Here is a 26,046-nt window from a genome sequence, read left to right as displayed (position 1 = left end):
CGAGCAGCTGATCACACCGAGGTGCTCGCTGAGCGACGATATTTATTAGTTTGGTCCTGCGTTTCCTTTCCGTCGCATATACCGGTAACATAACGTCTTTTCTTCCCATTACTGTAGTCGGGCTTTCACGTTTCATTCGCACACTCACGTCCTCCATGTTTCTCTCCGGTTTCAAATTTGTATCCCACAATGCCTTGAACAAACAGGGAAAGCCCACCACATCATGCATGATGTAATATCTTGAATGAGGTCACGGTGAAGCAAGAAAAAAAAAATAGCGGAGAATTTAAGGCCACGTGGCCCTAAATTCATTAATTGTTCTGTTAAAAATAAATAAATAAATTTGGAAGTCTGTGATTCGAATTCAGTAGCTTTCGGTCCACTAAACAAAATAACTGGGTGTCGGGGAAAATTCTTTTTACGACCTACACTTGAAAGACCTGAAAGGCCGTCTAGCTTTAAAATAACGAGGGCGTTAGTCATTGAGATTTCAAAAGCCTAGTAGTAATGTTTAATCCAGGCCCAAATCTTTCATAATGATGCCACATTGCCTCATCAGCATCATGATTGGTTAAACAAAACCCGTAATCATAATAATAATGGAGCTCCTAAATTCCCTCTCAGCACCAGGACAAGATGCCTTCATGCGCTGTAGAACACGCAGGTGAGTCACACTCGGAGAATTCACAACTCAGACACGCTGAAGATGCCATGACACTCTCATAGCCACGGTTTATCGAGAAACCGTGCTCGTATATACAGCACGACCCCACTTGAACAGAGCAGAACTACACAGACATTGGCAATAACAATAAATCTCTGAGATCACATTTTCCCCATGCTGATGTTCGAAGTAAAGATTAACTAAAGCTCTTGACCTGTATTTGCACGATTTTATGCATTGCCCCATGGCTGGCTGGCTGGATAACTGCATGGTTTATAGGTGTTCCTATTTAAAGGAGAACTGAAGTCATTTTTAAACTTGCTTTATTTCTTAATTACCGTTATTCAATTACGTTTTCGGGTTTAGTAACCTTTATATCGTGACTCGTATTGGCAACTAATTGCAATTAAATATGATACTTATCGGCCTGTTCGGTTTTTAGCCGTGTTGAATTTAGTTCGTTTGGTCCACGGTAGGCGTCGCTTATCCGCGCGATCTTCACCAGACTTGTGCGAGACTTCGAAACGTCAAGTATCAACGCCGCCATTTTGAAAACTGCTTTCCAAACGAAGTATTGCACAAAAACCGAGTTTAAATGGCGATTACTGCCTACTTTTTTCAAACTTTCCTGATTGCTATCAAAACAAACAAAACTTCCGGCTTGATTACGTCAGCATTCGAAAGACGGTGCGTGCGTCTTTTGACAATGATGGCAGATGTCCGTCGCTTTGATTTCCGCTGTACGTTTTACTTCCGTCCTACGATGCCTCGCACAGGTCTTAACGAATCTCGTTTACGGCCATCGCTTTGACATATGGACGGATATACGGTATTACAGAGCATATTTCAAACACTCATAACTTGCTATAGCGGTGATAGAATAGCGATCAAAAATCTCATCTCATCTCATCTCATTATCTGTAGCCGCTTTATCCTGTTCTACAGGGTCGCAGGCAAGCTGGAGCCTATCTCAGCTGACTACGGGCGAAAGGCGGGGTACACCCTGGACAAGTCGCCAGGTCATCACAGGGCTGACACATAGACACAGACAACCATTCACACTCACACTCACACCTACGGTCAATTTAGAGTCACCAGTTAACCTAACCTGCATGTCTTTGGACTGTGGGGGAAACCGGAGCACCCGGAGGAAACCCACGCGGACACGGGGAGAACATGCAAACTCCGCACAGAAAGGCCCTCACCGGCCACGGGGCTCGAACCCGGACCTTCTTGCTGTGAGGCGACAGCGCTAACCACTACACCACCGTGCCGCCCCGCGATCAAAAATGTATTCCTATATTTAATAAAATGAGATAAATAGAATTTTGATGATAAAAAATTGCCTTCAGTTCCCCTTTAAATGGCGGATGAGTGTCATATATATTCAATACAGAAAGAGAATGTGTAAAATGATGGTGACTTCAATGTGGAGGCGAGACACAGATGCTGAAAGAGGAACGAGAGCAAACATACTACACAGGGATTTAAAGTGAGAGAGAGAGACGCGCACACACTAGGGCAGGTAAAGACAGACCAACAGCCTTAGGGGGAGACATTTCATAAGAGCAATGCACAGAGCAAGGAGGCAGGTTTCAGCAAGACCCAACACACTTCTGGAAAAACTGGAAAGGGGAGTGATGCATGTCAGTCAGGGGAACTGCCCGTACTCTCTGTGTGTAAGTGGAAGCTCGCTAAACCACCCCAACACCCAATAGCACGCCTTATAGCACACCAGGTATTTACACAACAACCCCAGGTCCTTTGCTTAATACAGTATCTGTTTGTTACTTTCGCACCCCTACGGAAGCCGAGAGAGGCCCTTCATATCTCATCTCATTATCTCTAGCCGCTTTATCCTTCTACAGGGTCGCAGGCAAGCTGGAGCCTATCCCAGCTGACTACGGGCGAAAGGCGGGGTACACCCTGGACAAGTCGCCAGGTCATCACAGGGCTGACACATAGACACAGACAACCATTCACACTCACATTCACACCTACGCTCAATTTAGAGTCACCAGTTAACCTAACCTGCATGTCTTTGGACTGTGGGGGAAACCGGAGCACCCGGAGGAAACCCACGCGGACACGGGGAGAACATGCAAACTCCGCACAGAAAGGCCCTCGCCGGCCCCGGGGCTCGAACCCAGGACCTTCTTGCTGTGAGGCGACAGCGCTAACCACTACACCACCGTGCCGCCGCCCTTCATATCATCCTTTTTTTTAAATTCACCTTGTTATCCCGAGATAACGACATAATTAATTCAGGATCTCGAGAAAACAACACAACTAATTCGAGATCTCGAGAAAACAAAACCGTTATTCTGTGATCTCGAGAAAACAAAACAATTATTTCATGATCTCGAGTAAACAGCTGAGAAATGGTTCATTCAGGTGCGCCAAGAGACTTGTGATATGCTGACTTTGGGGCTGTTTCTCATTCTGTATAGACGCAACTTTGGTTATTAGAATGTCTGGAATAATCGATCACCTAATAAGGCAATATTTTGATCAGGGGTTGACTCGAGATCATGAAATAATTAGTGCTGTCAAGCGATTAAAATATTTAATCGCGATTAATGTCGCGACTGTCATAGTTAACTCGCGATTAATCGCAATTTAATCGCACATTTTTGTCACATGAAAAACCATTGTAATTCTCTTATCAGCATAAAAAAGTGAATGGGCTTGCTCACCGTTCGAACTACGGGGGTACTCGAGGGACCCCTGAAACATGAAAGATCCCTTGAAAACATGATTTGGGAAATGTTGGGGGGTCTCTAAAATATTGGCAAAATGATGTTTATTGACATAGCAATCGTGTGTAACGGGAAGCATTTGCATATCCGAAGTGAGCGCGCGATGGAGATCCGCGCTCTGAGACAAGCGCAAGCACCCCCCCCCAAGGGAAAAAAAGGGACCCCCCGAAAATATTGGCATAGTTCGAACACTGGTTGTACCAATGTTTTTTGTTTTTTTTTTATTGCAGAGCATAACACGTCTTGTCACAGCCACTGCAAAGTCGGGCTGAAGCCACTGATGGGAAAACGAAACCTAAGCCGAGCACCGTGGCTCTTCGGGGGAGGGCAGAGGACTCTGGCTGTGCGGGGCGTGGCATTACAGTCTAGCTGCTATCGTTTTTCTAAGCAAAGTCTCTGTTCCAAGTTCCTGGCAGTTTCAAAAGCTTATGAAAAACCTACATCATGTCACAGAGTGTTAATCTCGCGACAAAAAAATTATCGCCGTTAAAATTGAGTCAAGTTAACGCGTTAATAACGCGACATTTTTGACAGCACTAGAAATAATTGTTTTGTTTTTTCGAGATCATGGAATAATTGTCTTGTTTTCTCGAGATCACGGAATAACTGTTTTGTTTCCTCGAGATCTCGAATTAGTCGTGTTGTTTTCTCGAGATCCTGAATTAATTATGTCGTTATCTCGGGATAACAAGGTGAATAAAAAAAAGATTATATGAAGGGCCTCTCTCGGCTTCCGTACACACCCCAACTTTTCCTTTAGGGATAAATAAATAAGGTCCACCCATTCATCCATCCATGAATATTTAAGTTATTCCAAGAAATCAAGTCGTACATGAGCTGACAGCCGACGAGGCGCGTAGCACCGAGTCGGCTATAAGCCATGTACGACGAGATCGAGTGGAATAACTGCTTTATTAGATCCACATTCACTAGATTTTGAGAAACGGAGCATTTTTATTTTTTGCAATTTCGATAAATAAAAGCTTTATCCAAAACGTCCGACAAAATCATTTCCGCTTAGAAAGTAAACAAGCCGCCGAAATGACTGTTTTGTGAAAAATGCTTTAATAATAATAATAATGATTCTTAAAAACAAAAAGATACGTTCTTACCATTAAATGCTTTCATTCCATATTTTCCTGCTTTTTTTGTATGTTTTGGGGTTTTTCTTCTTCTTCTTCTTTAGGGTTTTTTTTTGGCTGTTGGCAAACCAACTTAAATGTGTCTTACCGCCACCGACTGGGCTGGAGTGTGGAACAGGAGCTATTAGAGGGGAAAACTATATTCTTTAAGCTATTTCTGCTTCTTTAAAATACTTGATGACAATCTTCAGGGTTTTGTTTTCGAGTAGAGTTTTTATTTCGTCCCCGGTTGGTTCAGCAACACGCTCAGCCATTTTGTTTTCCTCTCCTTACGGCATATGAGCTGATAGCCTAGCAGTAGAGTAGCCAATAGTAGAGCGCGTGATTGCTCATATCCAGTGAATGTGGATAGAATAAATATCAGTACACCTACCTATAACAAAGTCCAGCATAACAACCAGACCAGACCAGATACTGTACAAGCACCTGAGAAAAGTTTACACAACACACGGTAAAAAGCCATGCTAATGTCGCTTTTTTCCCCTAAAATCTTTCTGCTACGTGCAGCACACTGAAAGAGAATGCTTTCTCACTAGACGAGCTACAAAATACAATGTTCCAGCTATATCATGCCGTCCATGCCTACGGTACAGTCTACAAAATATTTCAGTCAAAATATTCCAGTATTAGGGCGGCACGGTGGTGTAGTGGTTAGCACTGTCACCTCATAGCAAGAAGGTCTGGGTTCGAGCCTTTCTGTATGGAGTTTGCATGTTGTCTGCGTGGGTTTCCTCCGGGTGCTCCGGTTTCCCCCACAGTCCAAAGACATGCAGGTTAGGTTAACTGGTGACTCTAAATTGACCGTAGGTGTGAATGTGAGTGTGAATGGTTGTTTGTCTCTATGTGTCAGCCCTGTGATGACCTGGCGACTTGTCCAGGGTGTACCCCGCCTTTCACCCGTAGTCAGCTGGGATAGGCTCCAGCTTGCCCGCGACCCTGCACAGGATAAGCGGTTATGGATAACGGCTGGATGGATATTCCAGTATTAGCTCACTGGCGTCAGGTGTGAAAATGTCATTGTATTAATGAACTTTGTCATCATCTACTGTGGTACATGCTTATAATAATACTAATAACGGTTAGTACAGATATTTGCATGTTATATTTCTTAATATAGTGCACAGAAATGAATGCGCCACTCTCCATGTACTTGGTTGCATGAATAGTGCTTGGTGCAGAATGGGGGGAAAAAAAAAAAAAAAAACTTGTTGAGGGTTTATGTCGTACCACACGTCGACCTCTGAAACATTTCATGAGCATTTCTTAAAGTGCATATTCTGGTAGCCTGGCTAACGCGACTTCAAAGCTCTCCGAGCATTTGGTCTGGCCAAGCTATCAAGCCAAACCGTTTCCCAGAGCCCGTGGTTGACCCGCCTCCCTGAAATGCCTCAGTTTGCTACTGGGCGAAGCCAGAAAAGGCTGTGATGAAGCTTAAACCAATCACATCACTCTTTCCTCTGACGTATGTGACGCGACGGAAACTGCTTGAGTAACAGGAAGAAGAAGGAGGAGCTGAAGAGGAAGAGGACGATAATAACACGAGCAGAAATGGAGAGAAACTACTTTTGTCGAACATGTAAAGTTAACATGCGAGTGGCGGGTGTATATTCGCATTGTAGTGTCTTATTTGAAAGAAGGACAAAGCCGCGGTCTATGGCTTCCGGTCGCAGTTCTGCTACGTCACTGCCTTGAACACGCCTCTACCCAGGGCCGTTGGAGATGCTCAAAGTTGATTGGTTCCCGATTTTTCGGGAGCTTGGAAATGCTGTAGATAGCCTGCCTGGCCAGACTAAGCTCGGAACAGGCCCTCGTGTTGCGTCACGCTTAGGATGGGCGGGCCCAGGCTAATATTCTGGACCAGTTTCATTTTTTTTTTAATATGAAAGTATGTCCCTTTACACACTCATCCAGAAGGGTAATTTTGCACAAGGCCATCTGTCTACAGCAGAAAAAAAAAAACGCGTCTGGAAAAATCCCAAGGGAGTCTGGAGCCAGATTCGTGACGTCACCTGCGGAAGCGCCAGCAGGCTGCGAGAGCTTTGCACGGTTTCAGTGCACAGCCTGTGTAGACCAAGCGCTCCCATTTCTCTCGGCCTTTTGGGAAACGATGAGTACTAATCCCATCAAGATTGGTGTTGCTACACCCTCCTACGACACATCTGTGAACCATTTTAATAATTACGCGATAACGTTGAAGAAATTTGCAGAAAACCACCAGGTCGTTTTCTCATAAACAAACCAGCGCTGACGTAGGATTCAGAAGGAGGCGTCCTGCACGCGACGTCACGAAAATCAATGTTTCCCGGGAAATCCAAATGGCGAGTTTTTTCAGAGGCGGACCAATTCGCCTCAAATGGCTTGATTTCAACTGAATTCTTCTGGTATTGCACGAGGTAAAAAAAAATTGCACAAAATGCAAAATGTGACAGATATTTTTTTTTTTTTAAAGATTTTTTTTTGGACTTTTTTCACCTTTATTGGATAGGACAGTGTAGAGACAGGAAATGAGCGGGAGAGAGAGACGGGGAGGGATCGGGAAATGACCTCGGGTCGGAATCGAACCCGGGTCCCCGGATTTATGGTATGGCGCCTTATCCACCTGAGCCACGACGCCCCCAAAATGTGACAGATATTTGACCAAAATTTAATATAAAATAGGAGAATTACATTGATCTTGCTCCTGAATTTACCCGTGATACGCACTTTAACATCAACTACTTTCGCTCCTAACTGAACTCAAAATGGTATCACCAAATGCAAAGTACCACCCAGAAACCTACTGCTAATTCATGTGTACGGAGATGTACTGTAACTTCCTCATTCAGACAGCTAGTTATTCCGTGTCATGACCTGCATCCTACAGTGTCTTTACTGTGCTGCCCTGCACTTATCAGTTTTACCGAATCCGCAGTTTACACAGTGATCTGTCAAACACTAAATTACACTAGTTTCAGAAGCCGTGTATTGTTTTGTAGGTTGGACCGCTGCCCTAATAGCATGATCTTTGACATTGTTACATACAATCTGTATGAATGAAATGATAATGGAAATCTTCCTGACCTGACTTGAATTGAATCGTAGCCAGAGGTGGACAAACTACCCAACTTCATGACTTAAGTCAAAGTACAGATCCCTTTTTTACTTAAAAGGGGAACAGAGGGCAATATATAGAGTAAATATAACAATAAAACACACATTAACGAACCTTATTCAAGACTTACAAAAGTTTTTCGTTCTAAGGTTGGAAAGTTATAGTGTTTTGAAAGTAGCTCGAGCAAACTATTTCTGCAGTTTGAACAGCCCGCCATGATATTAATTTTATCCAATCAGAATGCACGTTCGTTTTCTCTGCGTAACACTCATGACGTATGTACGTGCCCAGTTGTGTTGGCTCATTGAGGTTGGGACTAGCACGTGTGAATCGGAAAGTAGGATGAATTGTAAGTGATCGGCTACACAATGCCACAGTGTGTTGCTTTCGGGTGTAATAACGGGACCGATGGAAAGCATAACGATCCTCCAGACGTGTCTTTTGCGGGATCTCTTCGTATGATTCAACAGAGCTGTCGCTTTCACTTGATGCGCCCGACGCCATGATTACGCTTCTCTCCTAGTGCAGTGGGTAGGGCTGACGTCACGGTCTTTTAAAAATGGCGACTCTTGTGCCGTTTAGCGTACCGACTATTATATTTACAATTACCAAGATATTTCGTTGTTTTCTAGTATATAAATTTGATAGAATACTTAAGAATACGTTACTTTGTCACATCAGCAACTGTATATATTATATTTGGTACTCCTTTAAGTTAAAGTACTTGCTTTTAAAAATACTTAAGTATTAAAAGTACATTTTCTCTCAACGCATTGTCGTATTATTGCCACAACGCTTACAAAACCTAACGCCGTTACCAAAGACAGAAATGCGAATTCACAAAATGAACGCATGCTGTGCCGTCATGGTGGTTTAACGTTAAGCTAGCTAGTCAGTGAAACTCCACCTGACATGCTAGCAAACTCAAAATCATATTGGGTAGCTAACGCTACTAGAAAAGAAACATTTCTACACTGTGTATTTGCCAAGATTATGCTAAAACATATTTCTGAAAGGACTTCAGATAAGTTAACGTTATTCATGTTTGCGTAACTCTGTTTGTTTTTACATGCTAACTAACAGCGTCCAAGTTAACTAGCTATGTGTTAACGTTAGCCGTGGACAAGGCTACGGCAACTTGGCGGGCAAATCCATAGAAAGTCATTTGACTAACCAGACTGCATAGTCTTTCGATTACGTTCATTATGTCTTATATGAAATATAGTTAGTTTTTTTTTTCTTTTTTATCAGACATCTAATTTTTGGGTTTGTTTACCTGACATGTTTCGACGTACAACTTCCGTCTTCCTCAGAGTGTCACCGGATGTTAATTGATGACGCATCTTTTATCAGCTGCTGTTTCTGAAGGCGTGGCCTTCCTGTCTGGTTTGACAGGTCGGTCACGCCTTATACTGTCTGTTCGTCCCCTGCAAGATGTGACTCCAGGTATGGGAGAGCATGTATGCTCCCTCATCCCGGTTGATGGTCCTCGGGCTTCGCTTACGGATCTCTATGGCCTCCCTGATCCAGCGCTGATGTTTGTTATCTTCTGTGCGGATGACTCTGGCATTCCCCCAGTCCATAATGTGGTTTTCCCTTTTACAGTGATCTGTTATAGCTGACTTATAATTTTCCTGTTGTGCCTTTTCTTTTATTGTTCGGGTTTGTCTTGTAGCTGTCTCCTTTTCGCACTCTTTCTTATGTTCATGTTTTCTTGTGTTGAAACTCCTTCCTGTCTCCCCAATATAAGTTTTATTGCATAATTGACATGGAATCTCATATATGGTGTTGCATCTGTTGTCCGGATGTATTCTGTCTTTGGGATGCACCAGGATCTGACGGAGTGTTGTGTATGGTTTGACAGGTGTGTTAACATTGTGTTTCCTCATTACTCTTTGAATGCGTTCAGTTATTCCCCTGATGTATGGTAATGTAACTACTCCCCTGTGTTCTTGTTTGTTAGTTTGTTTTTTTCTCTTTCTTCTGTGTTTTGTTGTTCTTAACCTGTTCCGCCCCTTTGGATATTGCCCATTGTGGATATTGACATGCCTTCAGTGCGTGTTGTATATGTTGTTCCTCCTGTTCTTTGTCCTGTGGATCTGTAATTATTGCTGTGCGTTCATGTAATGTTCTAACTACGGATATTTTGTGCATTATGGGGTGTTCGGAAGTCCAGTTTAAATATTGGTCGGTATGTGTGGGTTTTCTGTGTACTTTTATTTTGATGTCCCCATCTTCTGTGTGTTGTATTTTTAAATCCAAAAATGCTATTGACTGCTCCGTTTCTTCTTCATGTGTGAATTTTATATTGCCGGTATTGTCTATGGTGTTGAGATGGTCGGTGAGTTGTTGAGTGTGTCCCCTCTTTACTTTTTCCAATATGTCGTCCACATACCGTTTCCAGAGTGTTGGTCTGTATTCCGCTGGTATTGTAGTGAGTGCTTTCTGCTCCAGATCCTCCATGAAAAAGCCGCACATGATGGCTGATAGTGGGTCTCCCATGGCAAAACCTTCCTTCTGTCTGTAGATTGTATTCCTGAACTGAAAGTATGTGGATGTGGCGATGAATTGAAGGAGCTGAGTGATGTCTTGTACGGTGAGGTTTGTGCGTTTCCTGAGCGTCCTGTCTGTTTTTAATTTGTCTTGTACTATCTGTATGGTGGCTTCCGTGGGTGTTCTGGTGAACAGAGATATGACATCATGTGAAATGAAAACTTCATCTTGCTGCATTTTGATGTTTTTTAGTTCTTCTGCCAGATGTTTTGAGTTTTTAACAGCAGCTGATAAAAGATGCGTCACCAATTAACATCCGGTGACACTCTGAGGAAGACGGAAGTTGTACGTCGAAACATGTCAGGTAAACAAACCCAAAAATTAGATGTCTGATAAAAAAGAAAAAAAAAAAACTAACTACAGACTGCATAGTTACGTTTGTAATGTTATCGCTAGCTCTAAAAGCACAGACAACTTCGTTGCAAGCTTTCTCTTGGAATAAAACGTTTATATCCCTCAATATGCTCCCTCAGGTTGGATGGCGAGTTTTTGTAGGCCATGATGTGGTTCGTCTTCGGCAAACAAAGCAAACATTTAAAACGAAACGTATCTTTAATCCTTTCAGAAAACTGAAACATGGGTTCATGGGCCATGGGTGCACGTATTGTCCAGAAGAACCACCTCCTTCCATTCTGCCATCAACTAATTGTGTTCAAATCATGCTGTTGAGAAGTAATTGAGCTTGATTTTATACAGTCTATGGACGTGACGTGACCTTAGTGATTACTGATCGGCTCTCAGTGTCACCTGGGAAAAAAATATGACGTTTTAGAAAAGAAAAAAACATTCACTTTCAAATCTGCTTCATAGTAACGAGTAACGAGGACCTCGATAGAAATGTCGTGGAGTGAAAAGTACGATATTTGCCTTTCAAATGTAGTGAAGTTAAAGTCATAAGTTTCCAAAAAAAAATACTCAAGTAAAGTACAGATACTCAAAAAGTGTACTTAAGTACAGTACTCAAGTAAATGTACTTCGTTACTGTCCACGTCTGATCGTAGCCCACGACAAGTGCCTTCCGTCCCTGGATGACAAAATGGAACAGTGGTGCATCAGGCTTTTTAGACATGTAATAGCAAAACAGAGCGGAAAGGTACATTCGCAGAATAACCGATTTAATCCTTGGTGCAAAATAAACAGCCACACAATACCGGCTTCATATTTGTTCTCAAAATTTTGTCGCCAGGAATGACTTTAACTGTAAAATTCATTCCATAAACCACATATGTACGGATTTATTTCCTGAACGTTAAATGTGTACTGTGTTATATTTGTATTGGTAATCGTATGGGGCCGAGTAAAATTAAGGATTAATTTCACGAGTGATTTCGAAGTTTTTCGCGACTCGGGCAATTTCAAAACTTTGAAATCACGAGTGAAATTGATCCTTAATTTTACGAGGAACCATACGATTACTTGTTTATAAGCAGGGCTTTGAACCAGAATTTTTTTCCTATTGGTTCGTTCCGAACAGAAACGGAATTTTAACGTTTCCGGTTTTGGGTTCCACCATTAAATAGACGTTCCCGAACCGGTTAGAACAAAAAAATTTCGTTCCCGGAACGGTTAATTACGTTCCCTGTCAGCTGTTTAACAAATGGCTATAAAATTATGTCTCTGTCTCATCCAGCTTAAGCCAAATTCTATTACAACCTTCATTAAATAAGACAAGAAATAATTCAAAACAATTATTATTTCAAATGTTGGCGATTTGGATTCTCAGTATGTCTTCCCATCTACACAAACAGAAAAAGTGCCAAAAATGAAAGATAATTCGTTTAGTGTGTTACCAAAGGCTAGTCAGGCCCTGTGCATTGATAGGCTAACAGAGGTTAACGTCATTTAATGTTCGCGAGCCTCTCATTAACGTGGACAAATATATTGATATCGTGTTTGAAATTGACGTTTTTGAATAACGATAGACTGCAATATTTACCTCTTATTTAAGATGTGGAGACGTGATAGTAGTCCACCCTCCCGCTCTCTCCATTCAGTCAGCGAACGTCACACAGGAAGTGAACCCCAGCGGGTCATAGAAACTTGCGCAGGAGGAGAATGACTTTTTTATTTGTAGGCTACGGAAACTTTGAGGAACGAAATAAAAACCGGTATTAACCGGTTACCGTTATTTTTAATAAGCGTTTCTGTTCCGGAGCATAAAAAATAATAAAGTTTCTGGTTTCGTTTCTGTTCCATGTGAAATAGAAAAAGTTCCCGGTTTTCGTTTTCGTTCCTTGAACCGGTTCAAAGCCCTGTTTATAATTCGTGCTGTCAAAGTTAACGCGATAACGCGTTAACGCGATCTCAATTTAACGCGATTTAAAAAAATAGTGCCGTTAACGCAAATTCTAATTTGGCCCTGCGAGTCACCCGTAGTTCCTGTTGAGGCTTGTCGCGCGCTGCTTCAATAAGAGTACGTGTGAGTGATGGAGAAAGGCATAGACATATAAACATCCTCGCCGCCATATTGGATGGGGCAAAGTGGAGATTCTTCACCCGTCTCTGGTATAGCGTCTAGACAGTAGCCGAGAATAAAGATGCCTCATTCATGTGCTGCGTTTAACTGTACCAACAGGTTTACCGTCCAAACGAGATCACATGGGATTCCCTTTCACAGGTGAGACTGGAAAAATACTTTTCCTTCAGTCTTCAGTTTCCCAGCTCATCTCCACCGGGGGGGTGTAGAGTTATAAGCAGTGAGCATTAGATAATACAGTGCCACACTATGATGAACGTTTTTGAACGTATGATGAATGTTTTTATTTTTGTTATCTGTTTTTTTCTTCTTTTATGGCAAATACTTCTCTTCAAAAGAAACTCATGAAGAGTAAAATAAAACTTTTTTCATTTTCACAGTGATATGCACTTTATTTTTCATCCCTTGGTTTTCTCATCTAATATGGAAGTTATGGATGTCAGTGGCTGTGACAAGACGTGTTATGCTCTGCAATAAAAAAAATAAAAATAAACATTGGTACAAAGCAAGCCCATTCACTTTTTTATGCTGGTAAGAGAATTACAATGGTTTTTCATGTGACAAAAATGTGCGATTAAATTGCGATTAATCGCGAGTTAACTATGACAGTCGCGACATTAATCGCGATTAAATATTTTAATCGCTTGACAGCACTATTTATAATATATAGGGCCAAATTCATACTTCGGAAGCCATTCAAGTTCACAAAATTTGTCATTGATGTTTTCTGAACCAAATCAGGGCGCAAGACTATCTTGCACGTTTGAATCAGTTTCTAAAGCGTCTTTCATCATGACACGGCGACACGGTGTATTCTAACCCGCAGCATTCATATGCCACTAGAGAGTTGTCCATTTGTCTTTCTGTGGCCCATTTCTTAAACACGGAAAGCCAAAAATTTGTACTTTTTTTTGGTATTTTCATTTCCGCTTGCAGCTTTCAATTGGTTTAGGCCAAAAAAAAAAAAATAGTGCGTTTCCGGTAACATGAAATACTAAAATAAGGTCGGTAGGTAGGAAAAAGTTTTTTTTTCTTAATTTTTTTTTTATTTTGTTCGAAAAAATTAACACAAGTAAACATCTTACAAAATAGTATTTTGGCACAGAATCCTTTATACCACACATCATAATAAAATAAAAAAGTGTTTTAAATCTTTAAACGAATAAAAAAAAATATCGCGAGAGTTCGAGTTATGATCTACGGAAGCGATATTTCATGATATTTTCATGTAATAACGTGAAAACACCTTATCAAGAAATAACGTGAAAATAACGTCCTAGGCTAGGCTACTTCCATTAAAAGCAGACGGCCTAGCCTAGCCTACTGTAGAACTTGGGTCGAGCAAAAACATGGCTGAATCCTGAATGACTCCTATTTGTATAAATAGGGGACTACATAGGCGGTAAAATGTAGTGTTTTTCCCTGCCATGGAAGTGCACTTGTATACTGAACAGGAAGCAATTTGCATTACAGCCTTGAATGAGGATTCAAAATGGCGCCTCGGCTCAGTTTTGCCTTCCTCCTTCAGTATACAAGTGCGCTTCCATGTTTATGCAGGAGGGCTGATAGAAGTGGCGAAACATTTTACTTTTTATCGTTTCTTTCACAACTTGAACGCATTGAAACAAAAAATTATGACAAACTAACGCCGCTTACACTAAAATATCGAGGGAAATTTGTAATAAAAACTTTACGGTCGGCAATTTCGACACGGAAATTCTCGATCGGTCGGGTTACCGGAAACACACTATTTTTTTTATTTGGCCTTATCATTTCTTCGTCAAATATAGCGAAATGCGGCATTGTTGAGTCAGCCATTTTGTTGACAAAATTTGCTAATTTTTGTAACCGTAACCAAGCAACGAACTAGCCAGTAACATTTCAGAAATACGGCCCCGTGTTAAGGAAAAAAAGCCCTCCTTGACTGACCAATCAGAATTGAGTAATTTGGCCCTATGTATTATAAGTCTGCTTATTGGAGCTTTTTATGCCTGAAGCTTTCACTGACATTATGAAGCATCATGTCCAAGCTGATGTTATTTACCGGTTGACTTGTTTTCATGATATTATTATAAGGTTTGGATTAAACCCATTTGATTAAAGTGGCCAGTCTAACAGATTAATAACTATAATAAGTCTGATAATGATAGGTTGTGATTTCTACGATAAATAAAATCACTATGTTTCCTGGAGCGCACTTTGAGGTGGTGTTTACATTAGACCGTATCAGCGGATCATCAGATTAACGTTTTTAAAACGATTCGCGTGCACACAGCAACGCCAATACACGATTCGCGTGCACACAGCAACGCCAATACACGGATACGCTCGGCTCCGCAGGCATCCTGCGCTCCAAATCACTCCGCCCTGAACAGCGAGTGCCCTCTGGAGGGTGCGCACTCCGGCCCTGCGCAGCTCACAGAGTGCGCGAGTGAAGCGCACGAGCAGTGATTCGGAACAAATAGCAGGAAGTGAAGTTCGCGCCGTTTTTCAGCAGTTGTGTCACATGACCAACGTGGCATGACCAACGCCAGCGAATCAGGAAGGTGGATGTCACAGTGACGTTGTCCAATGACGACGTCAGCTAGAGCTCAGCACAGCGTATCCTCGTTCCTCAATGTTTACACAGCACCGGATCAGATACGTAATGGATTGAATACGTGGGCCCTGGCGGATTCAAGTTGTTCCGCCTGTGGAGTCGTTTCCCGGCGTTTTAATGTGAACGGACAGTGCATCCGCGACGAAAACGATACGGTCTAATGTAAACACCACCTGAGAAGCACTGCTATACCGTGACTGCATGTAATACAGCCTAATATACTGCATTGTGAATTATACCGGCCATCTTCTGTATATTAGGATAACTGGATTAGACCACATTAACCACAACGACACTAAGTGAGCCAGTGTCAGCGCAGTTCATAGTGAAACCCAGAGTGGAAGTGGAAGTTCAAAGTCCTGATGACTGTTCTAGTAAAAAAAAAGCCTGACCGTAATGAGTGAAACTGCCTCTGTGTTACTAACAAAGGCCTTTCTCTGGAAACTGCTCTTGATAGTTCACTATTGTCTAAAATGAAATTTGACACACAGCCTTTAGATTCCTCTGGTGTAGCCGGAAGAAAAACTGACAAACAGGGCTTTTGTAGTGGAGCATGACAATTAAAAAAAAAATGTATTATTTATATATGTGATTTCTTACTAAATTACTAATTCAGTGCAATTCCTTGTTCAGGTGTTTCGCAGCTGACTGGAGCAACTCAGTGCCCGAATCCTGAGGCGAAGCGGTTTCCTAATCATGTTCCAGAGAAAGTCCAGTTCTGATTGGCTTTGAATAGCTTTCTTTAACTTTGGAAAAACACGTCTTAAACAGCTCAGGGTCCGAGCCCATAGCCCAGGGTACACTGGAGAGAAAGCCCAGTTCTGACCGGACTCTGTATTTATTTGTCAGTACACTGGAGTGTTGCGTGTGTAGGACTGTTGTGTAGGACTATGGGCGAGGTTCACCTCCAGCTCCACAGCTGGCAAACCTGAGATTTCAAAGGAGGAAGTTGTTTTCTTTTTCTCTCGGAGTTTAAACGTCAGTGAAGGACACGGCCAAGACAAGCAAGAAAAACTTTTAGAAAGTCCCACATTTCCTACCATGTTCCTAGTGTTTATTCTCCAGAAGAATAAATAAACAGTAGGCTATTATACAGAGACACTCTCTCTCTCTCTCTCTGTGTCTCTCTCTCGCTCTGTGTGTCTCTCTCTCTCTCTCTCTCTCGGTCTCGCTCGCTCTCCATGTCTCTCTCTCTCTGTGCCTCTCTCTCTCTCCCTCTCACTCTCTGTGTCTCTCGCTTGCTCGCACTCTCTGTGTCTGTCTCTCTCTCTTTCTGTCTGTCTGTCTCTCTCACGCTCTCTGTGTCTCTCTCTCTCGCTCTCTGTGTCTCTCTCTCTCGCTCTCTGTGTCTCTCTCTCTCGCGTGCTGTCTGTCTCTCTCTCTCTCTCGTGCTCTCTGTCTCGCGCGCGCTCTCTGTCTCACGCGCTCTCTGTCTCTCTCTCTCGTGTGCTCTCTGTCTCTCTCTCACGCTCTCTGTGTCTCTCGCTCTGTGTCTCTCGCTCTGTGTCTCTCGCTCTGTGTCTCTCGCTCTCTGTGTCTCTCGCTCTCTGTGTCTCTCGCTCTCTGTGTCTCTCGCTCTCTCTGTGTCTCTCGCTCTCTCTGTGTCTCTCGCTCTCTCTGTGTCTCTCGCTCTCTCTGTGTCTCTCGCTCTCTCTGTGTCTCTCTCTCTCTCTGTGTCTCTCTCTCTCGCTCTCTCTGTGTCTCTCTCTCTCGCTCTCTCTGTCTCTCTCTCTCTCGTGCGCTGTCTCTCTCTCTTGCGCGCTGTGTCTCTCTCGCGCGCTCTGTCTCTCTCTCTCTCTCTCTCTCTCGTGTGCTCTCTGTCTCTCGCGCGCTCTCTGTGTGTCTCTCTCGCGCGCTCTCTGTGTGTCTCTCTCTCGCGCACTCTCTGTGTGTCTCTCTCTCGCGCGCTCTCTGTGTGTCTCTCTCTCGCGCGCTCTGTGTGTCTCTCTCTCTCGCACTCTCTCTGTGTCTCTCTCTCGCGCCCTCTGTCTCTCTCTCTCTCTCTCTCTGTGTGTCTCTCTCTCTTGCTCTCAGTCTCTGTGCGTCTCTCTCTGTGCGTGTCTCTCTCTGTCTGTGTGTCTCTTTTTCTCTGTGTCTCTGTGTGTGTCTCTCTCTCTGTCTGTTTCTGTGTCCCTGTGTGTGTGTCTCTCTCTCTCTCTGTGTCTCTGTGTGTGTGCCTGTGTGTGTGTCTCTCTCTCTGTTTCTGTGTCTGTCTGTCTGTGTCTCTCTCTCTGTTTCTGTGTCTCTCTCTCTCTCTCTGTTTCTGTGTCTGTGTCTCTCTCTCTCTCTGTTTCTGTGTCTCTCTCTCTCTGTTTCTGTGTGTCTGTGTCTCTCTCTCGTGTGTCTCTCTCTGTATTGTCTGTCTGTCTCTCTTTCTGTGTATGTGTGTGTCCTCACCTCCTCGAGTCCTGCCACTGTGTTCCTGCAGTGGCCCATCCGGGTGGTGAAGATGGATGTTGTGGGCGCTTTATAATCCTCAGAGGTAATGTCTATAAACTCACACACTGACAGCTGGTCCGGCATGACTGCGGAGTCACTCTAATAACGCCACCAATTATTATTATTATTATTATTATTATTATTATTATTATTATTAAAAAAGTTAAGAGGAAGAAGATCAAGCCGCAGTCAGGCTGCGATCCAGTCTCACATCAGTTCGAGTTTCTTTTCACGACTTCAGCGGCTTTTCTATTTCATAAACAGAAGTAAATAAAAAGTAACAATAACAAACCCTGAGGAGCTCCGAGACAAACCCATCCCCGCCCTCAACCTCACACTGCGCCCCGCCCTCAACCTCGCACTGCGCCTCCTGATGCGGCTTTCTGCGCTCAAAACACACCGCTCACCCGCTCGCTGACTGACTGACCGACCTGCCGTCAGCCCTCTCTGCCTCTCTCTCTCTCTCTGTCTGTCTGTGACCTGCAAGTCGAGACCCAACTCCGCCCACACACATGTAAACTGACCAATAGGAAAGCGCAGCGGTGCCAGCCTGTCCAATCAACTGACCAATCAAAAGCAGAGTGCGCGCGCAGCAGTCGCTGTGCTACCTGTATCCAGGTGTAACCTGTGGTGGAATGAAATGCCTTGAGTTTGGTTACAGAAACGTTTTCAAAAATACTTTTTTTTTTTTTTGGTCGTAAAAATATAACCAAAGTTTCATTCTGAGCCACAGCTGAGCCCTGTGGGAAACCATATACCAACTTATAGGGGAGAACGGGGGTTGGTTGTCCCATGGGTTGGTTGTCAAACTCATCCAAACTCACTCACTAGAGGGCGCTGTCATAAACTGATGAATTTTTTTTTTAAATTTCAGAATTGGGGTCAGAGGTCACCGACAAGGACGTTTCTGCAGAAAGTGCTGAGTCACTACAGTGAAAGGAATATCAATGTTTTTCATGTCAAAATGTAAATATTCAACACTTTTGTATTTCTCTTCTACTTTTTGTGGCTACTGCTTCATACAGAGGCGCTAGCCACGATGTCATCGTGCTGTAAGAATGTAAGAGCGTAACGTCGCGCACTGCGCATGCGCATACATACAGTGGTGCTTGAAAGTTTGTGAACCCTTTAGAATTTTCTATATTTCTGCCTAAATGTGACCTAAAACATCATCAGGTTTTCACCCAAGTCCAAAAAGTAGATAAAGAGAACCCAGTTAAACAAACAAGACAAAAATATTATACTTGGTCATTTATTTATTGAGGAAAATGATCCAATATTACATATCTGTGAGTGGCAAAAGTATGTGAACCTTTGCTTTCAGTATCTGGTGTGACCCCCTTGTGCAGCAATAACTGCAACTAAACGTTTGCAGTAACTGTTGATCAGTCCTGGACACCGGCTTGGAGGAATTTTAGCCCGTTCCTCCAAACAGAACAGCTTCAACTCTGGGATGTTGGTGGGTTTCCTCACATGAACTGCTCGCTTCAGGTCCTTCCACAACATTTCGAATGGATTAAGGTCAGGACTTTGACTTGGCCATTCCAAAACATGAACTTTATTCTTCTTTAACCATTCTTTGGTAGAACGACTTGTGTGCTTAGGGTCGTTGTCTTGCTGCATGACCCACCTTCTCTTGAGATTCAGTTCATGGACAGATGTCCTGACATTTTCCTTTAGAATTCGCTGGTATAATTCAGAATTCATTGTTCCATCAATGATGGCAAGCCGTCCTGGCCCAGATGCAGCAAAACAGGCCCAAACCATGATACTACCACCACCATGTTTCACAGATGGGATAAGGTTCTTATGCTGGAATGCAGTGTTTTCCTTTCCCCAAACATAACGCTTCTCATTTAAACCAAAAAGTTCTATTTTGGTCTCATCCGTCCACAAAACATTTTTCCAATAGCCTTCTGGCTTGTCCACATGATCTTTAGCAAACTGCAGACGAGCAGCAATGTTCTTTTTGGAGAGCAGTGGCTTTCTCCTTGCAACCCTGCCATGCACACCATTGTTGTTCAGTGTTCTCCTGATGGTGGACTCATTAACATTAACATTAGCCAATGTGAGAGAGGCCTTCAGTTGCTTAGAAGTTACCCTGGGGTCCATTGTGACCTCACTGACTATTACACGCCTTGCTCTTGGAGGGATCTTTGTTGGTCGACCACTCCTGGGGAGGGTAACGATGGTGTTGAATTTCCTCCATTTGTATACAATCTGTCTGACTGTGGATTGGTGGAGTCCAAACTCTTTAGAGATGGTTTTGTAACCTTTTCCAGCCTGATGAGCATCAACAATGCTTTTTCTGAGCTTCTCAGAAATCTCCTTTGTTCGTGCCATGATACACTTCCACAAACATGTGTTGTGAAGATCAGACTTTGATAGATCCCTGTTCTTTAAATAAAACAGGGTGCCCACTCACACCTGATTGTCATCTCATTGATTGAAAACACCTGACTAGAATTTCACTTTCAAATTAACTGCTAATCCTAGAGGTTCACATACTTTTGCCACTCACAGATATGTAATATTGGATCATTTTCTTCAATAAATAAATGACCAAGTCTAATATTTTTGTCTCATTTGTTTAACTGGGTTCTCTTTATCTACTTTTAGGACTTGTATGAAAATCCGATGATGTTTTAGGTCATATTTATGCAGAAATATAGACGATTCTAAAGGGTTCACAAACTTTCAAGCACCACTTTAACATATATATTTTATCTCACAGGTATAATGTTACATTTTGTTAGCTAATAAGCATTTTTCCCCGTAAGTGCTACTATATGGACAGTGAGCATGATCAATATCCAATCCTATATTTACACAGAGACACATTTACAGTCAAGGAGGAAAAAGAAAGTACACCCTGCTTCATTCAGTTCTACAGTGGTGCTTGAAAGTTTGTGAACCCTTTAGAATTTTCTATATTTCTGCATAAATATGACCTAAAACATCATCAGATTTTCACACAAGTCCTAAAAGTAGATAAAGAGAACCCAGTTAAACAAATGAGACAAAAATATTATACTTGGCCATTTATTTATTGAGGAAAATGATCCAATATTACATATCTGTGAGTGGCAAAAGTATGTGAACCTCTAGGATTAGCAGTTAATTTGAAGGTGAAATTAGAGTCAGGTGTTTTCAGTCAATGGGATGACAATCAGGTGTGAGTGGGCACCCTGTTTTATTTAAAGAACAGGGATCTATCAAAGTCTGATCTTCACAACACATGTTTGTGGAAGTGTATCATGGCACGAACAAAGGAGATTTCTGAGGACCTCAGATAGAGCATTGTTGATGCTCATCAGGCTGGAAAAGGTTACAAAACCATCTCTAAAGAGTTTGGACTCCACCAATCCACAGTCAGACAGATTGTGTACAAATGGAGGAAATTCAAGACCATTGTTACCCTCCCCAGGAGTGGTCAACCAACAAAGATCACTCCAAGAGCAAGGCGTGTAATAGTCGGCGAGGGCACAAAGGACCCCAGGGGAACCTCTAAGCAACTGAAGGCCTCTCTCACACTGGCTAATGTTAATGTTCATGAGTCCACCATCAGGAGAACACTGAACAACAATGGTGTGCATGGCAGGGCTGCAAGGAGAAAGCCACTGCTCTCCAAAAAGAACACTGCTGCTCATCTGCAGTTTGCTAAAGATCACGTGGACAAGCCAGAAGGCTATTGGAAAAATGTTTTGTGGACAGATGAGACCAAAATAGAACTTTTTGGTTTAAATGAGAAGCGTTATGTTTGGAGAAAGGAAAACACTGCATTCCAGCATAAGAACCTTATCCCATCTGTGAAACATGGTGGTGGTAGTATCATGGTTTGGGCCTGTTTTGCTGCATCTGGGTCAGGACGGCTTGCCATCATTGATGGAACAATGAATTCTGAATTATACCAGCGAATTCTAAAGGAAAATGTCAGGACATCTGTCCATGAACTGAATCTCAAGAGAAGGTGGGTCATGCAGCAAGACAACGACCCTAAGCACACAAGTTGTTCGACCAAAGAATGGTTAAAGAAGAACAAAGTTAATGTTTTGGAATGGCCAAGTCAAAGTCCTGACCTTAATCCAATCGAAATGTTGTGGAAGGACCTGAAGCGAGCAGTTCATGTGAGGAAACCCACCAACATCCCAGAGTTGAAGCTGTTCTGTACGGAGGAATGGGCTAAAATTCCTCCAAGCCGGTGTGCAGGACTGATCAACAGTTACTGCAAACGTTTAGTTGCAGTTATTGCTGCACAAGGAGGTCACACCAGATACTGAAAGCAAAGGTTCACATACTTTTGCCACTCACAGATATGTAATATTGGATCATTTTCCTCAATAAATAAATGACCAAGTATAATATTTTTGTCTCATTTGTTTAACTGGGTTCTCTTTATCTACTTTTAGGACTTGTGTGAAAATCTGATGATGTTTTAGGTCATATTTATGCAGAAATATAGAAAATTCTAAAGGGTTCACAAACTTTCAAGCACCACTGTAGAATAAATTAAATGAACGTCCGTGCAAAGTAGTTTTCCCACAATATTATCATTAATATCACACAACAACATTATAAACTATACACAAAACAATTTGAACTATTAGGCAAACAGATAAAACTTGAATAAATAAAAGGCAAATGAATGCTTGCTTGCACGCGCGCACACACACACCATTATGAATGATGTTTTTATATTTCATTTTCACCTGTTGCCAGGTGCGTTTGGCACTGCTGTTGCCTCTGAAATGTTCACAGGACCGACACCAACTTAGTCAAAGGGACTGATCCTATACTTCTGTTCTGGAACATGTAGAAGGGAGAATGTACTTACGCATTTACCCGATCGGCAATTCGTTGCCAACATGCTTGCCGCTCCTTATTGGCAGCCGCTGTGTTAGATTTTGCTCTTAATGTTGTTTTGAACTCCTCGTAGCTTTGCATTATGACAGCGCATTCTTCCTCCGTGAAGCACGGCGACCGTGCCATTGTGAACAGTGGTGATTTGCGCTGATAACCTCCCCTTTAACGTGAACGCGCATTAACCCTGTCTAGGTTAACATAGGTTCAACAAATCAATTTCATAACTGGCGTCGTAGTACCGTTTAACCCCAAACAAGATAACCAGGTTTTGTCAACCCCGGTTTAGCGGGGGAACCCTGGGTTACTTCTGGGTAGGTTGACCTCCGTTCGTAGTACAGGGCCCTGGTGTCTTTCTCAGGTCCATGTTTAAAGCAAATGACTAAATAGATTAATTAATAGTTGTTCCATGAAATCAAGTCATACATGAGCTGATAGCCAATGAGACGCGTAGCTATAAGCCATGTACGACAAGATTGAGTGGAATAACTGTTTTATTCTATCCACATTCACTGGATTTTGAGAAACAGATCATGTTTATTTTTTGCAAATTTGATCAATAAACTTTATACAAAATGTCTGACAAAACCATTTCCACTTAGAATGTAAACAAGCCGGTGAAATGAAGAAGAAGAAGAAGAAGAAGCACTTTATTTATCACATGTCCACTCAAGCACAGTGAAATTCGTCCTCTGGATTTAACCCATCTGAAGCAGTGAACACACGCATGCACACACACATGTGAGCAATGAGCACACACACATACCCAGAGCAGTGGGCAGCTATACTACAGCACCCGGGAAGCAGTTGGAGGTTAGGTGCCTTGCTCAAAGGCACTTCAGCCCAAGGCCGCCCCATGTCCTAACTGCATGTCTTTGGACTGTGGGGGAAACTGGAGCACCTGGAGGAAACCCACGCGGACACGGGGAGAACATGCAAACTCCACACAGAAAAGGCCCCTGTAGGCCGCTCGTAGGCCAAACAAATTTCATGAGTTTTTGAATATTTCCAAGGTGTCAAATCTGTATTTTTGAACTAGGGGACGCGATGTAGTTAATAAAGCCCACCTAGACTGATTTACCCTATCAACTCAAACTATATCATAGGACAAATGCACCTGCAAAGTTCCATGAATTTTTAGCCATGGTAAGCCCCTCAAAATAATAGGGGAAATTTTAAAAATCCCACATTCTATCCAGCATGGCTGACTTCCTGTTGGGTAGAGTCAAATACAACCAAGTGAACTTTGTCCTGTATCGCAAGAGTATTGATCACACCAAATCTTGTGCCAATCCGAGCAACTTCATCTCAACCGCAGCTTGTTCTCGGAGGTGCTATAGAGCTCCGGGACCACGCCCAGAACTTTGCTCAATGTAATTTTGTGATTTTAGGCACATTTGATCATTGTGCCAAAATTTTTGAGTTTTCAAGCATCACAAGTGCCTCAAAAACGAGTTAGTGTGCGGAGAAAAAAAATCAGAAAAAAACATGCTGAAAACAATAAGTTTTGCTTTCAAGTATAGTTTATATTTTGTCCTCGGTTGGTTCAGCAACACGCTCCACCATTTTGTTTTTCTCTACTCACGGTATATGAGCTGATATCCTAGTAGTAGATTAACCAATCAGAGCATGCAATTGCTCATATCCAGTGAATATATCTCATCTCATTATCTCTAGCCGCTTTATCCTTCTACAGGGTCGCAGGCAAGCTGGAGCCTATCCCAGCTGACTACGGGCGAAAGGCGGGGTACACCCTGGACAAGTCGCCAGGTCATCACAGGGCTGACACATAGACACAGACAACCATTCACACTCACATTCACACCTACAGTCAATTTAGAGTCACCAGTTAACCTAACCTGCATGTCTTTGGACTGTGGGGGAAACCGGAGCACCCGGAGGAAACCCACGCGGACACGGGGAGAACATGCAAACTCCACACAGAAAGGCCCTCGCCGGCCCCGGGGCTCGAACCCAGGACCTTCTTGCTGTGAGGCGACAGCGCTAACCACTACACCACCGTGCCGCCCCCCAGTGAATATATATATATATATATATATATATATATATATATATATACACACACATTCATTATCTGTAGCCGCTTTATCCTGTTCTACAGGGTCGCAGGCAAGCTGGAGCCTATCCCAGCTGACTACGGGCGAAAGGCGGGGTACACCCTGGACAAGTCGCCAAATCATCGCAGGGCTGACACACAGAGACAAACAACCATTCACACTCACATTTACACCTACGGTCAATTTAGAGTCACCAATTAGCCTAACCTGCATGTCTTTGGACTGTGGGGGAAACCGGAGGACCCGGAGGAAACCCACGCGGACACGGGGAGAACATGCAAACTCCACACAGAAAGGCCCTCACCGGCCACGGGGCTCGAACCCAGGACCTTCTTGCTGTGAGGCGACAGTGCTAACCACTACACCACCGTGCCGCCCTATTGTACTATCACGTGATATCTTGAACACGTGACCATCTATTCGGGCTGAACGTATACAATGTCTCGCAAATGTGTGCGAGGAATTTTGAACCGATCAAATCGGGCCCGTATACTCATAACTGATCGCCTGACACACGAAGCCCCGATGACATCGGGAAGGTGTGCGCTGGGCTTTAGAGTCTTTCTTCAGACTCCAGTCACTCGATTGACTACGAATGTGTCACAGTTCAGTCATTTTTGGCGCTAAGAAACAAAAACGCAAGGAACACTTCATGACTTTTATCTCAATCTTTTAAAACACCTCTCTCTCTCTTAAAGTGCATATCACGGGTAAATTCAGGAGCAAGATCAATGTAATTCTCCTATTTTGTATTAAACTTTGGTCAAATATCTGTCATATTTTGCATTTTGTGCAAATTTTTTTAACTTGAAAAATTCCGTTGAAATCAAGCTATTTGAGGCGAATTGGTCCGCCTCTGAAAAAACTTGCCATTTGGATTTCCCGGCAAACATTGATTTTCGTGACGTTGCGTGCGGGACACCTCCTTCTGAATCTTACGTCAGCTCTGGTTTGTTTATGAGAAAACGACCTGGTGGTTTTCTGCAAATTTCTTCAACGTTATCGTGTAATTATTAAAATGGTTAACAGATGTATCATAGGAGGGTGTAGCAACACCAATCTTGATGGGATTAGTACTCATCGTTTTCCAAAAGACCGGACAATGAGAGAGAAATGGGAGCACTTGGTCTACACAGGCTGTGCACTGAAACCGTGCAAAGCTCGCGCAGCCTGCTGGCGCTTCCGCAGGTAACGTCACGAATCTGGCTCCAGACTCATCTCATCTCATCTCATTATCTCTAGCTGCTTTATCCTGTTCTACAGGGTCACGGGCAAGCTGGAGCCTATCCCAGCTGACTACGGGCGAAAGGCGGGGTACACCCTAGACAAGTCGCCAGGTCATCACAGGGCTGACACATATGCCGCTTTTCCACTACCAACGCGGC

At 43.0% G+C, this 26,046-nt stretch overlaps 2 protein-coding genes across 4 annotated transcripts in view; one reads left to right on the top strand and one right to left on the bottom strand.

Annotated features, from left to right (window-relative positions):
* The window catches only part of asap2b (ArfGAP with SH3 domain, ankyrin repeat and PH domain 2b), a 133,590-nt gene extending 115,404 nt beyond the window's left edge, over positions 1-18,186 (bottom strand). For 2 of the 3 annotated variants that reach the window (XM_060917846.1, XM_060917848.1), the window contains exon 1: positions 17,682-18,186. In XM_060917846.1, coding sequence (XP_060773829.1) covers positions 17,682-17,807 — 126 coding nt within the window. In that variant the 5' untranslated portion in view covers positions 17,808-18,186. The remainder of the gene's footprint in view (positions 1-17,681) is intronic. The other variant, XM_060917847.1, reaches the window with a different exon arrangement.
* A 437-nt stretch (positions 18,187-18,623) lies between these two features.
* Positions 18,624-26,046, top strand: part of cpsf3 (cleavage and polyadenylation specific factor 3) — a 55,335-nt gene continuing 47,912 nt past the window's right edge. Inside the window, exon 1 of the mRNA XM_060917844.1 lies at positions 18,624-18,689. Coding sequence (XP_060773827.1) covers positions 18,688-18,689 — 2 coding nt within the window. The 5' untranslated portion in view covers positions 18,624-18,687. The remainder of the gene's footprint in view (positions 18,690-26,046) is intronic.

This window comes from Neoarius graeffei, chromosome 3 (genome assembly GCF_027579695.1).
Source record: "Neoarius graeffei isolate fNeoGra1 chromosome 3, fNeoGra1.pri, whole genome shotgun sequence".
Taxonomy (NCBI): Eukaryota; Metazoa; Chordata; class Actinopteri; order Siluriformes; family Ariidae; genus Neoarius; species Neoarius graeffei.
Note: the sequence above shows the minus strand (reverse complement) of the source record. Positions and strands in the feature narration are given on the sequence as shown.